The sequence below is a fragment of the Dioscorea cayenensis genome, unplaced genomic scaffold (assembly GCF_009730915.1).
Source record: "Dioscorea cayenensis subsp. rotundata cultivar TDr96_F1 unplaced genomic scaffold, TDr96_F1_v2_PseudoChromosome.rev07_lg8_w22 25.fasta BLBR01000304.1, whole genome shotgun sequence".
In the NCBI taxonomy this organism is placed as follows: Eukaryota; Viridiplantae; Streptophyta; class Magnoliopsida; order Dioscoreales; family Dioscoreaceae; genus Dioscorea; species Dioscorea cayenensis.
The window spans coordinates 13,537-29,196 of record NW_024086695.1 but is presented as its reverse complement, the minus strand read 5'-3'; the positions used below and the strand labels follow the sequence as shown (position 1 = coordinate 29,196).

The 15,660-nt window shown below is 34.7% G+C and overlaps 1 protein-coding gene across 1 annotated transcript; it reads right to left on the bottom strand.

Annotated features, from left to right (window-relative positions):
- Window positions 1–13,013: 13,013 nt before the first annotated feature.
- LOC120254024 (cytokinin hydroxylase-like) lies at window positions 13,014–14,963 on the bottom strand. The gene is made up of 4 exons (XM_039262172.1): window positions 14,643–14,963; window positions 14,329–14,558; window positions 13,597–14,223; window positions 13,014–13,497 (listed from the first exon to the last, which is right to left on the bottom strand). The coding sequence occupies exons 1-4, from the start codon at window positions 14,911–14,913 to the stop codon at window positions 13,066–13,068; spliced, it is 1,560 nt and encodes a 519-aa protein (XP_039118106.1). The 5' UTR covers window positions 14,914–14,963; the 3' UTR covers window positions 13,014–13,065.
- Between the last annotated feature and the right edge of the window lie 697 nt (window positions 14,964–15,660).

Below are 15,660 nucleotides of genomic sequence, written 5' to 3'. Positions count from 1 at the left end.
CAAGTGAGAGATCCCTAATCCCATGCAATGATTCTAGTGGACAGGATACTCTTGATGCCTTACACCATATATGATTTCTAAGAGCTCATGCAATATGGAGGTAGTATAAATCAAATCAAAAAAGAAAAGGGACGCTCCACTACCTCTCGACTCACTCTCTCAACCCTCTTCAACCTTGGTAAAGCTAATCCTAGTGGTGATTATCACTGGTCACTAAGATAATTAGATTTAGCTCTTAACCCTAGTGTCACTCTAAGGGAAAGACAATCATAAAGCACACAAGATTGAAACTAAAATAAAATCTCAATTAAAGAAAATACAATAAAAGTCAATAAAATGATAAATCCTGGGGTTTACATGTCTAAGTACCCACTAAGGTGTTTAACTCTCCATGGAGCAATACAATGCGAAAAATGAATACAAATGAAAGTGAATGCAATCCATAAGAATAACCCCCTTTTTTTCCATGATGATGGTCTCTAAGGATGGCTCCTTCTTCTCTAAGGGCCCCTCCATCAAGCCTGGGCCACACCTTTCTGAATCGATGTCGTTGTTTACTCTGCCAATAGCTATCCTCGGAAGGATTCGATGAAGAATGGCATAGAAGCATTCCTTTGATAGGCAAAGAACTCCTCCAAAAATTACCCAAGCTCTCTCCAAAAGATAAGCAAAAAGATCCCTCAAAATAGTTCGAGTTGGATATATATATTCTAAAATCAAGAATCCATATAGGTACTCACATAGCCACTTCCCTGTATAGAATTTTCACATGGGCACTCACACGGCTGTGTGGAATTTCCACATGGTCATGTGGCTTCCTACTATAGTAAGTGTGAATAATAATCTCGCTACAATACATGTGCTCAGTACTCCAGAATTTTTCCTTTCTCTAAGGCCACACTGCCGGCCACATGGCCGTGTGGTGGGTAAAGTGGCTTCCTTCGATTAAACTATTGGGATAACTCTTGGAATTCTCCCACATGTTGGAACATGAGCGCGTAACTGCCTTTGTGCCCTTCTAACCCAAGAATTGACTTGAATTCTTTAGAAGTTGGCACAAACACCCATGAATACAAGCACGTCTTGTGTCTTGATCATTGTATCACATAAGAGAACCCCAAAATGAGCCTCCATGACCTATCTTTGCTTATTTCTCTCTTCATTCCTTCACAACCTTATTTGCATAAAAGGACACAAATACACAAATATGAGCCATAAAGTCTGATAAAAATGATGCTCAATGTATGTAAAACATACACTAAAGTATGTGTACACAAGCTCTTATCAAGCCCGTAAGTGGTACAGTATAAATAGTTCTAATAAGGATTTCTAGGGCATCTTTTGTTCTATTTTGGAGGTGAGGCAAAGGGAAGAAGAGGGATGAATCTCCAGGGCTTTTGAGATGATTTGAGAAGGAGATCCAACCTATCCATCTTGGAGAAGGAGATCATAGCTATCAAGATTAGCTTGGTGGCATTTACAAAAGGTTCTTCGGAGTTCTCCGGTGATCAACCTTCAACACGATTGAAAAGGGAGTTTTCATGTTTATCTTATCTCTCTTCTTGTCTTGTTGTTTGAATGTGTGCCCTCCATTAATGGAGGGCTAATTTTGTAGATTTTTGGGCATAGTTGGACTCTAGGGTTTTATCTTATATGATATTGGTTGTGGAACTTTGTGATTTATTTGTTTCTTAATTGTAATCTAATAAACATCTAAATGTATGTATTTTATATGTATAACTTCTGTATAATTAATGTATTATTTGATGAATCGTTGCCATTTTTGTGGTTTAATTGGTTTTATTCGTGTTCCAGACCTCAAAGAAGCCTAGGTGAGCTTGATGACGCAATTGAGAAGAAATCGACACTGAAAAGGACGTGTTAGAGCCCCGATACTGTAGGAGGACTGTAGCACGAAGGAGTAAAGAAACGGCAAAGTCTCATGTTTTGTTGATGGGCAATCTGACAGCCATGAAGACGGCCACAAACTGGCTGAAGAATGTGTAATATTGTAGTATTTTTTTACTCGTACAAAGTCATCGTAGTATTTCAACGTAACACTTTACGTAAATTTTTAGCGAAATCCCGAGGTTCTTACAGTGCTTCTTCACGCCCGTGAACAAGAGAAGGTTTTGAAAGAGATTTTTTTAGAGCTTTTGGGGGGCTATTCATCATCTCCTACCTTTGAGGGTCCGTTTGGTTGGAAGGCATGAGAATATGAGAATGGGAATGGGGAAGGAGAAGGGGATGGGGATGGGGATAGAAATAGGGAAGGGGGATTGGAGATGGGAACAAAAGTAATGTTTGGTTGGAGAGAATGTGGATAGGGATAGGAGAGAATATAAAGAAAAATTTTAGTAAATTACTTTTGTACCCTCTCATATTTTAATTAAATAATATGTTTGAATTGTAAAAAAATTATTAAATGGCTCCAATTTCTATAATTTTTTAAAAATAAGTTATTGATGTATTTATTTTCTAAATAAAATTTTAAATTTATACATGTTGATAGATGAATACAATTTAATTATTTTATTTAAAATAAACAAATGTCCAAAATTAATTATTTGTAAATCACTAAAATTTTAATAAATCTAATATTTAAAAAATAAATGAGATTTTTAATTTTCATCCAGAACATTATTCAAAAATTAAAAAAATCTCAATTTAAGGGTTATAAAGATAAATACATTTTTATATAAGGGGTATAAAAGTAAATTCCTTATCAAGGCATGCTCAATCCCCCAAATGCCACAAGGGTTGATTCCCAATCCCTGGAGATTAACCCTTGCATCCAAACACATCCTGAGCTCTCAACTCTACCTCTGGATCCAGAGTAAAGGAAGCCGAAAGAAGACATTTTTGGAGTGGAAATCAAAAGGAGAAGCAAAATTTGGCAAGATCTCCCCTCATCTCCTTGTATAGAGGCTTGTAGAGGAAAAGAAAGCCACCTCTTTGGTGGTATCGTTGGAAGCTTTCCAAGGCTTGTTACTCTGCATTCATCACTTGAGCGAGTTTTATGTTGCTTTTTTTGCTCATTTTTATGGATTTGAGCATGTATTTTGTTAGCTTAAGCAATACCCCAAGGTCACCTGATGTCAGTGAACCTTGGGGTGAACTTGTGTGGTTGGATGTTTTGATATACTATTATTGCAGTTGGTGTGTTTGAGATTCAAGCTTGGTCTATTTTGATGCTTTGGTATACATGAGAACTCTATATGTCATTTTCTAGGTTGAACTTGGTGGTGTGACCAACGCACTTGTACTAGACTCACTTAGCTTGAAGGGGATTCATGTACAAATACGCTGTGACCATCGGGTATTTTGTACCCCCTCCAAACATTAGGGTTGGACCTAGTTTGAGTATCGGCCCTAATTAGAGAACTCCCTACTTTTAATGCGATCATAGGAGGATTTGGTCAAAAAAAATTCCATATCAATACGCGTATTGGATTAGGGGGAAATTGCCGTGACCATCAGGTTGATCTATCTTAGGAATCTTTTGGTCCAAACCACCAGTTGCATGGCAGCCTTAGAATTCTTCTCACTTTAGTAGCCTTAGGGGAATCCACACCCGTGACCATTTTCATCCCTCATATTTTCATCCCCTTTTCCTTGACTGTAGACTCCTTCCTTAAGTTCTTTTTATTTTTTTTGTGTAGTTTAGAGCACTCACTCAATTCTGTAGGCTAAACAACAAGCGAAGAGGAAGTAAGGGTAGCTCCTTGGGACCTGGGAATACGACCCTCTCGTGCTTGCGCGAGCGGTATTACTTGACGACCCGTGCACTTACGGAGTAACGACCAGAATCCATATTATTTATTTAATTGGGTATTTGTATTGCATGGTTACTATCATGGCTAAAACCCTAGTTATCATATTTGATGTGCTTTATGACAAGTAGAAATATCCACCTAGTATATACATGCTTTGATTAGAAAGGATTGTGAGTAAGCCTAATGATGGGGTAATTTGGAGAATTCTTATCCCTCAATCCTCCCATATGTATTAATAGGTTATTTTCGCGCTCTTTGCAATCATAGGGAATAGATTTTAGGAGAAATCGCATTTCTATTCAATATGAGATTAGGAGTAATATCTTCGCAAGAAGGATTATCTATTTTAGAAATTTTTGTTAATCTACATTGAGATTTCATAGAGTGCAAAGCGATTATGGGTGACTATATTAACACTATACTAAATTAGTTACTATTCAACCTTGCAAAAGGGGTTTAGTATACTTTAGGAAATCTCTCAGTTCAAAAAGGATTGCATGATTAGATAACATTTGTCCTAAACTTAACAAAACCTTAGAGGGATGCTGTACCTGGACATCACTTCTCGTGATTTCTCTACTCCTTTTTATTTCATATTTCTTGTATTTTATTCTCTTTCTTCTTGGTTAATTCACACACATCACAACTTTAATTTGGTTAATTTTCGAGATAGTAATTAGTACTAGTAGTCTCAATCTTCCCCGTGGATCGATACCCGCTTTTTGAGCACTTTATTACATGATTGACACATACACTTGCGTTCTTATCACTTATGAAGAACAATGGACTTAGTCTAAATCTACAGAAGAAGATCCCAATGTGGCATCACTTAGCTGAGTCACTGTGCAATTTGAGTCATCTTGACGTGGCCCGATAACAATAACTGGGATTCTCTAGTGGCCACGTCAGTAATTGGGAATTCTCTGGGTGACTGCCTGGTGAAATAAAATTAAAATTAAATGACTGATTTGATACAAATTGAAGTACGGTGACCAAACTGAAAATTAAGCAAAATTTGGTTACCTATCCAAAAATTAACTTAAGGGTGAGCATTAGATATACTTAACATATCTAGTTGCGATGTTATCATATTTACTTTGATTTATCCACAGTTAATATAATTTAGATATTATCTAAGTTATTATCCATATATATTTCTCAATAACTCTTTAGGAGTTTATAGAGTTTGAAATAAATTAGTTAGGGTCCTTTGGTACTGTTTTTGTTATATTGTTTTTGGTTTTTGTTTTTGTTTCGTTGTTAATTTTTTTAAAACAAATTAAAATATATTTAGATACATAAGTTATATGTTTTGAAAAATAAAAAATCCAAAACAAATTTGGTAAAAAAAATATATTGTAAAGTTTTTTTTATTATTTTCCCATATTTTTATTTTTATATTTTTTTATAAAGTTTTTATTTTAGAAAACAAAATTAAGTTGTATTAGTAAACAAAATTTTTCATATATATTTTTTAAAAAAAATAAAATAAATTTGGCATCCAGTGACACGCTGCTGCCCGACCACTGGTGACCAACGACTCACCGCTCTTGGTCATCAATAGCTCGCCACCCTTGCCCACCAACAACTCACCGCCACATTGCCTCGCGAGCACTAGCAACTTGAGACGCACTGCCACTAGCGTCCTGTCTCCGACGGCCCATCACCACCAACTGCCAATGATTATTGGTTGTGCAGTGACATGCCCACCCTTGACCACCGTCGACATGCTGCCACTAGCTATCGGCTACCGGCGGCCCTCCATCAGTCAACTGGTCTCTGCCCATTAGCCACAAGCTACTTTTGCCATCGGTAATTGACGTCCCACCGGCATCGACCATTGTCGGTCAGCCTTCTCTGGTGATTGATTTGTAAAAGAATATAGTTGTTCAAAAGTCTTTAATTTATCAGGTTAAAATTAGAGCAATGTTTTGAAAATATTTTTAAAAAAATATTAAAAATATAAAAAGTTTGTTTTCGTTTTTTTAAAATCACCAGTGTTATTTTTAAAATTTTTCAAAACAAAATTAGTTTGCCAAATGTATAAAAATAAATAATTGTCAATGATTAATATCAGGTTTTTCTACTGGAGTCTATTTCATCGATTTTTTTTTTAAAGATGATAAATCATAAAATTTACTAAAACAGAAATACGGTTACAAAATATCCACTGTGGAAAAGAGAAATCGAATCTTTTTCTTTACTTCTTTCCCTTCCACTTCTTATTTTTTATAGAAGAGAAACTCTTCCTATATGTAATTTTTGTTTTTTCTTTCTTGAAAACCTCCGCCTCCACTTTTGAAAGAAGAAAAGGTCACTTGATTACTGCCTAATATATCCTATAGTATGTAGATTTTTGAAAGAAGAAAAGGTCACTTGATTACTGCCTAATATATCCTATAGTATGTAGATAAGACATGTCAACTTTTGGTTTAAATTAAAGCTAGCTCATGATTAACCACATAATGCCTAAGCGTTTTTGGTGCTTATCGAGGCGTTGATAGATTGTTAGGTTACCTAGCATAATAGAACCCCAACCTCGATGGTGTGATAATTAAAGAAATTCACTATAATCGAACAAACAAAGAACATGAGGACATTACATCTTGAATTATACGACTATGTGAATCAATAGCTATGATTCAAAGAAGAAATGGAGACATGATAGCTACTCGCAATTATTTGTTACTTTTCATTTTTTTACAATTTTGTTCCTCTAATAATTCATAATTAGCTTGGGACTAAATAATATAAATTTTTGTAATCTTGCAACTCAATCTCACCATTAATTCATAATTAACTTCAGTCAATATTTAATCAAGAGCAAATACAAAAAGTGTGGATTATATAAATAAAATAAAATAGATTATAATTATTTTAGATTTGACAAATAGATTAGAAATGAGTTGAATGTCCATTCTAAACTTGATGGAGATTTTTTTTTTTTTGGGTATGTCTGTAATATCTAACCCCTCCAATGTATTATATTGTGTCCGGGTATAAATATTTATATTTTATATTCATAATACATCATCTAATTAGTATTTTTCTTCTGATCATAAAATATTGGTAAAATGAGATTCTCGCTTATAATATCAAATTATCAAACAAGTAGAGTATTTGGTAGTAGTATTTTTATTGTCAAATTATCATTCCAAATCTCTTAAACTTTCAACTTTTCTAATCAGTCTCTCTCACATCCATTTATGTTTTTCAGCTGCTCCTTTTCCATTCTTTTACTTTTTTATCCCTTCCACCATCCCACTTCATGAAACTTTTGAAAAAATACCAAATAACTTTCGTGTGTCGGATGGAAAATTCTGCCAAGTTATATCACTAGCTTGTATTATAGCTTGTGTTAACAGGTAATGTAGCTTATTCGTTTTCTTGATATCTCACCTATAGGGATGGCAAATATCTCAAAACCCGCCCCCGATCTGACCGTTGCCATTCCTACTCACTTATTTATCCTTGCTAAGTACATATTGGCCTCTCTTTCATTCTCAGTAGAAGGTTTAGTGACTTCTTTCATGTAAGAAATCTCGTTTCCTTAAAAGCAACACTAAAGTGTGTTACTGATAAGTGCTTGTGCGATATGAATGCGAAGCGTTCATTCCTTATGTTGAGCATTACTTTTCTCAGGTTTTTACATTAATATGTGTGTTTTTATGTTACTTTTATGCATGTAGGGTTGTGAGGCCGAGTATGAAGGAAATGGGCCAATGTGGATCATAATGCACCTATTTTGGAGGAGATCTTGCTAAGGTTCAAATGCGAAAACATAGGACAGGTGTTAGATGCTAGAGTGTGTGCCAATCTCCTCGCATTCGAGTGAGTACATTCATTTGGAGGGGCACAAAGACAGGCACACTCGAACATTCCGTCTTATGCATACAAGAACAAGAACTCCACCAACATATATATCATTGAAGAAGCAAGTGATTCACGACGTGAACGTGTGCCCGTTTGCCTTACCCCGATGAAAGTATGGGATTGGGAAGTTATTCAGGTCGAGGGCTGTAGCAGAGCATTGCAGCAATTCTCGTAGCGAGCATTGTTCACTACCGGCCGAAATCGAGAGACGAGAATCGACATGGGCGTGTGGAAATTATCCACGCCCGTGTGGAAATTCCGCACGGGCGTGTACCGATCCACGCCCGTGGAGTTGCTCGATTTCGACCCTATTTAAAAGCCGATTCAGTTTTCCCGATTTTTGGAATTCTTTTCTCCATTTTTTTCCCCAACTTGCAGAGGGCTTGGCTAGGGGTTTCGAGGGGTATTGGCCAAGGTTTTGGAGAAGTTCTACGGCTCCGACATCGTGATTCCATTAGGAAGAAGGTTGGTAGGGGAGCTTCGATCGAGGCGTATCCTATACCGGACGAAGGAATCTTTGGACGACGAGTAGAGGACTCTCCACAAGACCATCGACACGACCATTGAGGTGATTTCTTTATGGATTCATTGCTTTTACATTCGATTTTTTTGATTGTACTAAGCTCCATGGAGAGCTAAACCCCTAGTGGGTGCTTGGATGATTGTGAACCCTAGGATGTATTCGTTTCATTGAACTTCTTTATTATGCTTTCAATAAATTGATGTTTATTGTGAGTTCCAATCTTGAATGCTTAATTGTATGAACATTTCCTCTAGAGTGACACTAGGGTTGAGAGTTCTTGTTGGTAACCTTGTGAGTAAGTGACACACCACGAGCGTTAGACAAAGCTAGGTTGGAGAGGGTTGAGAGGGTGAGTCGAGAGGTACAGGAGCGTCCCCTTTCCCCTCTGGCGTGATAGATTCTACCTCCGTTCCTCGAGTTCTTTGCGGCCATAATAGAGTGAGTGGTCTAAGGGATGAACCTCCGCTGGGGCCTAGTTGCGCGTGCAATGGAGTGAAGCGTTGAGAGGATCTTAGTATCTAGGGCTTAATTGTGGCTAGGGACCTTTCGCCTGGACCAAAGGGTTAGGTCTATTTTTAGGAAGAGATTTATCACTTGGAATCCCTAGAGCTCATTGCAACTCTATGCGAGTGCGAGGTGTTGAGATTGTTCGATTTCTCCTCCGGGACATGTATAGAGTTAGGCATAGTTGACCTTAGATTTGGGACTATGTATGTGAGGATTTCCACGACTCACCATAGCATTGATTAGGAAGTATAATAGAGAGTTCTTGCACTTGAAATGATTATCCTAGGTGAAGCATCATCCGAGTACCCCATCTTTATCGATTGCCTTACCCTCTTCTTTACTCTTTCTCTCTCACTTGTTGCTTTTATTGTTGAGAATTGAATCAATTACACACTAATAACTATTGATCTTCCACATAGCTAAGAATCAAATTAAGTATTTTCACTCCCTACTCCCTGTGGATTCGACCCCGCTCACCCGGGATTATTACTTCGACAAGCCCGTGCACTTGCGGGATATAAGCAAGGGGACCTTGTCAAGTTTTTGGCGCCGTTGTCCGGGAGCTAGGCGTTTAGAGATACTTTGCACTTTGTTTTCTTAGCTCAAACTTGATTTCCACTCATCGAAGCTTAGCCTTCAATATCTTCCAAGCATGATTTTCTTTCATCCAAGCTTGGGTCATCAATCATCTTCCAAATCTAAGTACTTGCCAAACAAAGCTTGTGCCCTTGAATAGCTCTGCCCATAATTAGCTTTGGATCTTTTCTTCAAATTGCATTTCTTAATTATGGTCTTGAGAATCATGTTGGATTGTCCTTACCTTTCTTAGTTTGTGTTTTCAAATAACTTCACACCAAACTAAGCTCCATGTAATCCTTGGTCACCAAGAGATGATCTTTGCCAACAAAAGATTATTCCTCCCTTTTGAATATCCTTCACATGGTCTTCAATAAATCTCTCATGAAAAGAGTTTACTAAAGATAGATTAAATCATATCTAAGCTAAACCTATTCAAGAGAGATTCTTTCACCGCGATGCTCATTTCTATAGATTTGCTTCATTTGATCCATTGAGAGAAATTCTCCAAACAAAGCTCCTCACATGATCTTCTAGCTTTTATGCCTTCATTTTCACTTTTTGCTAAATCATTAGCTGTCTTTTCCAAGTCATTATCCTTGTTACATTGTTTGCCGAATCATTTTTTTTGCCACATCACCATTGCTTCCACCACGTCAGCTTCTTGTTTATTATATAATGCCAATTTAAGCTTCTAGACCTAACAATATATATATATATATAGGTAATAAATTGAAATTGAGCATCTCCAGCTTAGATATATACCTCTTCTCTAAATAGATACAACTTTTGGCAATATTTCAAAGAAATTTAACCTATTAATCAATAACACCAATAATACCATAACTACTACAACAAATTTGAATAAAAATAGTTAAATAAATAAATAAACGTAAATAAGAAACTCTAAATTCCAAAAGCAATCAACAACTTGAATGAACAGTACATTCATAGAGTGCAATACAATCCCCATGATTATCAGGGGCTGAACTAAAGCGACTAGGGAGATTAATTGAAGCCCCTTTGGCACTGATGTGGCTGCCCTCTGGTATCTATAAGGTTTTGATGGTTGTGTTGGCTATATTTATATGAATATTTAATAACACTTTCTTTTGTGTTCTTAAATGCGGGTAGTTAATGGAAGCTCTATATATGATTGAAGCCCACCCAAGTTCAAATCCTTGGTTTTCGCCATTTTTTTTATTCCATTTTATTTTTAAAAAAATGCCCGAATTTTAAGATTTTAAGGAAAATTTATCAAATTTATAAAGAATTTTCGTAATTAAAATTTTTAAAAAAATTACCAAAATTTTAAATTTTAATATAAATTTATAAAAATATATTATAAATTTATAAACAATTCTAGTAATTTAGGGGGGAAAATTTAATTTGATAATGTGGCATAGTAAATATAAATTAGTTGTTATAATATAATAATATGATTACAATAATTTGGGTTTTAGGTAAACACAATTGTTTTTTTTGTTCATATATGTAGTACATTTTCATGACATTGGCAATGATAGTATATCGTGATTTATACTTCTTTCTAATTTATATATTTACATTGTGGTTATATTATTCTATTTTTTTTAATAAAAATAATTATTCATTAGAAGAAAATTTTTTCCTACACTTTGAGTGCAGCCCCTACTAATGAGTTTTGGCCACTGGTTATCATTTTTGTATATGAACATTAATTCTTTAAAATTGTATAATCTTAAAAAAATAAAAAATAAAAAATAAAAAAATAGCTTCTTCTCTTCGACTTCTCTTTCTAACATTGAAGTGGAAAGCGCCTTCCTTTGTTGGGCGTAATAACAAACTCCAGTAGCAAACAACAGCAAATGGGATGTGGCCACAGTACTAGAAACACACAGAATATCTTTTCGGTGGGAAATATCTTTATATATAGCGCACCAAGAGTCCAACCATTTTTCCTTCCTTTCTAACAAACTTTGTGAAGAAATGGAGAAGATGAAGTTAGGCATGGTTTTGAAGGAAGTCTTCTCGGCTCATCATGGCCTATGATAAATGGTAGCTGGGTTGTTGAAATTAAAAAATTCAAGCACAACATGATAACTACCACACCTATTTGAAACCCACTATTACTTTTGTAGGACCATGGTAGTAATTTCATCCACAAACCGACCATGCTGGAACTCGTTTGGCCTGAAAGGTGAAATTTAAAGGAAGGCTGTTTAGGGATGTGAAAAATGTTGTAGATGTTCCATGGAATTATTGAAAGTTAAGAGGGAGGTGGTGTTGGTTTTCCTACTTTTATTAGATTGACAACGATGCCTTTTTACTAGTAAATCATTTAAATGCATTTTGTTGACATAAAATATTAATTGTAATATGCTACTTTATGATATAATAAAAAAAATTTAACAAATTATTATTGAGGATTATTTGATAATATTTATTTTATATGAAAAGACGCTTAGTCTAATTGTATAAGGTTCTTTTTCTTAGGGTGAGACACAAGTTCAACTCTCTATAGCATGAAGGGTGGGGTCTCTCCCGGTTAAGAGTACTTCTTGTTGTTAGAAGAGTCTTGCTCTCAAAGTGAATTACTTTACGTACGCATGCACATTTATGGCAGTGGCTTGTCATATATACATATATATATATATATATATATAATAACATAGATATTCAATTTTTCAATTAGTTTACCAGTAATCAAGAAGGTTATATTAAGCCATGTTAGATGATGCATTTTTTTGAAAAATAAAATCATTTGAAATGTTGATCCTTGAGAATTATTTCATATATTTTTTATATTTTATGACCAAAATACTGGTTTATAAGTAAAAAAATTGCAAAGGTATTTTGATTGTAAAATACTAGTTAAATATTAATTTATCATCAAATATAAATTTAATAATCAATCAATTCGTAAAAAGTATTTGATAATTTTTTATTTTATGATTGAAATACACATCCAATGCTAAATAAAAAAAAATGTTAAGTAATTTATTCTTTAAAAACATTGGGCAATATTTTTTGACAAAAACACCCCATTTATAAATCATTTAATTAAAAAAGTAAAATAAATATACACATTTTAAAGTATTTAATCAACATTAACAGAAGGTTGATATTTATATGGTTTTCTTTTTTCGTTCTCATAATAGATATTGAAAAGCTATTGATTGATTGCATTATATATTAAGTTATACAATGAAATGAAAAATCAAAGACAATTTATATCACATGGGTAATTAATGTCTCAATAAATCAAGGCACAAGTTTAATCAAAATATAATCAAAATATTTCACTCCTGGATCATGAAATAGAGATCATTTCTAATTCGTACGTGCAAAAGCTATGCTCATATTTTATTAATTAACGCTTGTACTTTTGAATTATGGCTTATACTTTGAATTTTATTATGGATTAATTATTTTTTTTTATTTTTTTTCTTTTATTTGGTAGGCAAGCAATTCAATTCAACTAATGTTATGAGAAAGAGTTAATCCCAACCTCTCTCTTGGCAGTATAAGAAATTATCATTCTTTAATTTGAAAGTGGTTATTAGGGGTTACTTACATATTTAAAATAGTATATATATATATATATATATATATAAGAGATTAATATATATCACGGGTCCTAAAGTAATTTTCTTTTATAATTAATGCACATCCTAACTATTAATGGAAAGATGACATAGATTACAAGCATCTTCATGCTTATGCTATGACATTGTTGAGCATATATAAATCGGATTAATAATTAAGTTTTAACAACATTAACACAAACATACATGAGTGAATATATTGAAATGGATAAAAATACATGCATCACTGGATTGGCTCAAGAATTAGAGGCACACCATGAGAAGGCCTAAGTGACAGCATATACCTAGGACAGTGCAAGTAAGATGGAGAAACTTTGAATGAGAACTTGCTCAATAATAAGGTCAAAACAATCTTATACTCCATCATGGTAAGGTTCCTTCCCACACACAACCTCCCTCCAAACCCAAATGGCAAGTACCCCATCCTGTGCTTGCACCCTCCATTGTTACTCTCCTTGAACCTCTCTGGCCTAAACTCATTCACATCATCTCCCCAAAGTTCTTCATCATGGTGCATTGCCACAACATCAATCCACATGTTTGTTCCCTTTGGAATCACCATCTTGTTTCCCACCTTTATGTCTTTTATTGCTTGCCTTGTCACATTTGGTGCTGGTGAGTACAACCTCAGTACTTCATTCAACACCCATCCCATCTGCATGTACATATATAAAATATTGTCAATTAGATCTCTAATATAAATACAAATATATGTATATATACTCACACATATAGAAATTAGTTATTAACTTGCCTTTGTTAGTTTCGACAGAATGGTGGAGTCTAAAGAGTGATGATCACCATTGAAGACCTCTATGATCTCATCTCTGAGAATATCTTGCCACTGAGGATACAAAGCCAAGAGAAACAAGGTCCAAGTGAGAGCAAGAGCAGTGGTTTCATGGCCACCAAAGAAGAAGGTCTTGCATTCATCGACGAGCTCCCTAGCGGTGAGCTTTCTTTCCCGGCCTGTGTTTTCTTGGTTTCGGGCCAGAAGAATCCCAAGCAAATCTTGATGAGTAGTACTTGTACCATAGGCTAACTCATTCTCCTTTCTTGATTTTATAATGGAGAGGAGAAGATGGTCTATCTCTTTTCCCAGCTTCCATGCTTCATAGGATTTCATGGGGGATAAGAGTTTGCTGAATGGGACTCCTACAAACCTTTGTGACTTGAAGAGCATGGTCTGCATGGCTTGCAACTTCTCAAACACTATCTTTCCTTCATCTTCGCTTATTCCAAAGCTTGTCTTTGCTATGATCTCAGCTGCGTTCCTTATGATGTATTTCTCCACATCTATTTCACTCTCACCACTTCTTACTCTCTTACTCCATTCATCAATCATGCTTGTTGTTGATTCAACCATTAAACTGACCATTCCCTGCATACCATATATGACATATATAAGTGCGTCTAATACATACGTACGTACTTTTCATGCATGCATGCATGCATGTATGAGAAATAGGTATAAATAGGATCATACGTTGAGATTGGCAGGAGAGAAAGCTGGTGTGATGATGTGCCTATGGTGTTGCCAATAATCACCATCAACCATGACTAACCCATTCCCAAACATTGGTCTTCTGTCTTGTCTGAACACACTAGGTTTTCCCCAGCTCTTGCTCAGTACACCAGAAACTATTTGTTTGAGAAACTCTGGTTCAGCTACATACAAAAATGGTTCTGTTCCCAACCAATAAACAAAAACCTTCCCTGTATGTATATATAACATAAACATATATAAGATAAAGTTAAAATTTAATCAAAGAGAGAAATGAAAAGAATAATATGGCATACCATAGAGTTTTTTCCATCTAGCAAAGTAAGGGAGCACCACTGAATGTATATCATGGTTCCCAATAGTAGTAGTAGTAGTAGTAGTAGTAGAAGAAGAAGAAGTTTTGCTAGTTTGTCTCATCTCCATGAGATTTCCAAAGGGAAAGTTGGGAGAAGGGCCAAGAAAACCATTACTCTTCAACCTTCTCAAACTAGCAGAAGGCAAGAGCCAGAAAACAGAAAGCAAAGCAAGAGAGAACAAGAGGAAAAGAAGAGTTACAAAGGACTCCATTGATGGCAAATCTCTTTTTTGTCAATTATATGAATGCATTAGGCATGTAAGCAACCCTATTTATAGTGCAAAAAGTATGGTATTTTCTCATATCTTCATTCAATGGGTTGAATTCCTTGTATGGAATGAATGAAAGTCCAAGGACTGACATGCAAGCTATAAATTGAAAATTGAACTGTTTGTACAAGACCAAGTTTTGCCTGACTGTGTTGCTTTTTTACTTAATGGATAAACTGAGTCTTATCTCTCATACATAATTCTTATCATCTCTTTAATTCTTTGGTCCTTTTAGGCGTGTGGAAATATCTTATATTTATTTATTTATTTATTTTGTACATATTAGAATATATGTGATTCCAAAATAATGTCTTTGACCACATGAGAAACGCCCAGACAAGGTGAAGCTCTCAAATTTCCTTTTCTCTTACCTTTTTGATCATTTTATCATGTGCGTGATTAAGCATTAAAAAGCCATGGTTTTTTTTTATATGAATGATTTTGGATAATAATTATTGTATTGAAAATTAAGCTCAAAAAACTTTAAAAAAAAATACAAAGCGATAGATCGAAGTATAGCCTAGTGATTTCTTACCTTGTGTTTTAGAAGTCTTGAGTTTAAAATCTTTCAAGTACAATGAAAAAATAATAATAAAGTAAAATAAAAAATATTTATGGTGAATTTGTAAAAAAAAAATACAACATATTTTGGTCATTGAACAAAGTGAGTCAAACTAAATAATTCCACAT

Excerpts from the sequence above, each read along its gene's own strand:
- LOC120254024 (XM_039262172.1), bottom strand. The coding sequence starts at position 14,913 with ATGGAGTCCTTTGTAACTCTTCTTTTCCTCTTGTTCTCTCTTGCTTTG. Across the intron at positions 14,224-14,328 it reads TCTCTCCTGCCAATCTCAAC|GGAATGGTCAGTTTAATGGT; the intron begins GTATGATCCTAT and ends TATGGTATGCAG. Across the intron at positions 13,498-13,596 it reads TTCTGTCGAAACTAACAAAG|ATGGGATGGGTGTTGAATGA; the intron begins GCAAGTTAATAA and ends ATGTACATGCAG.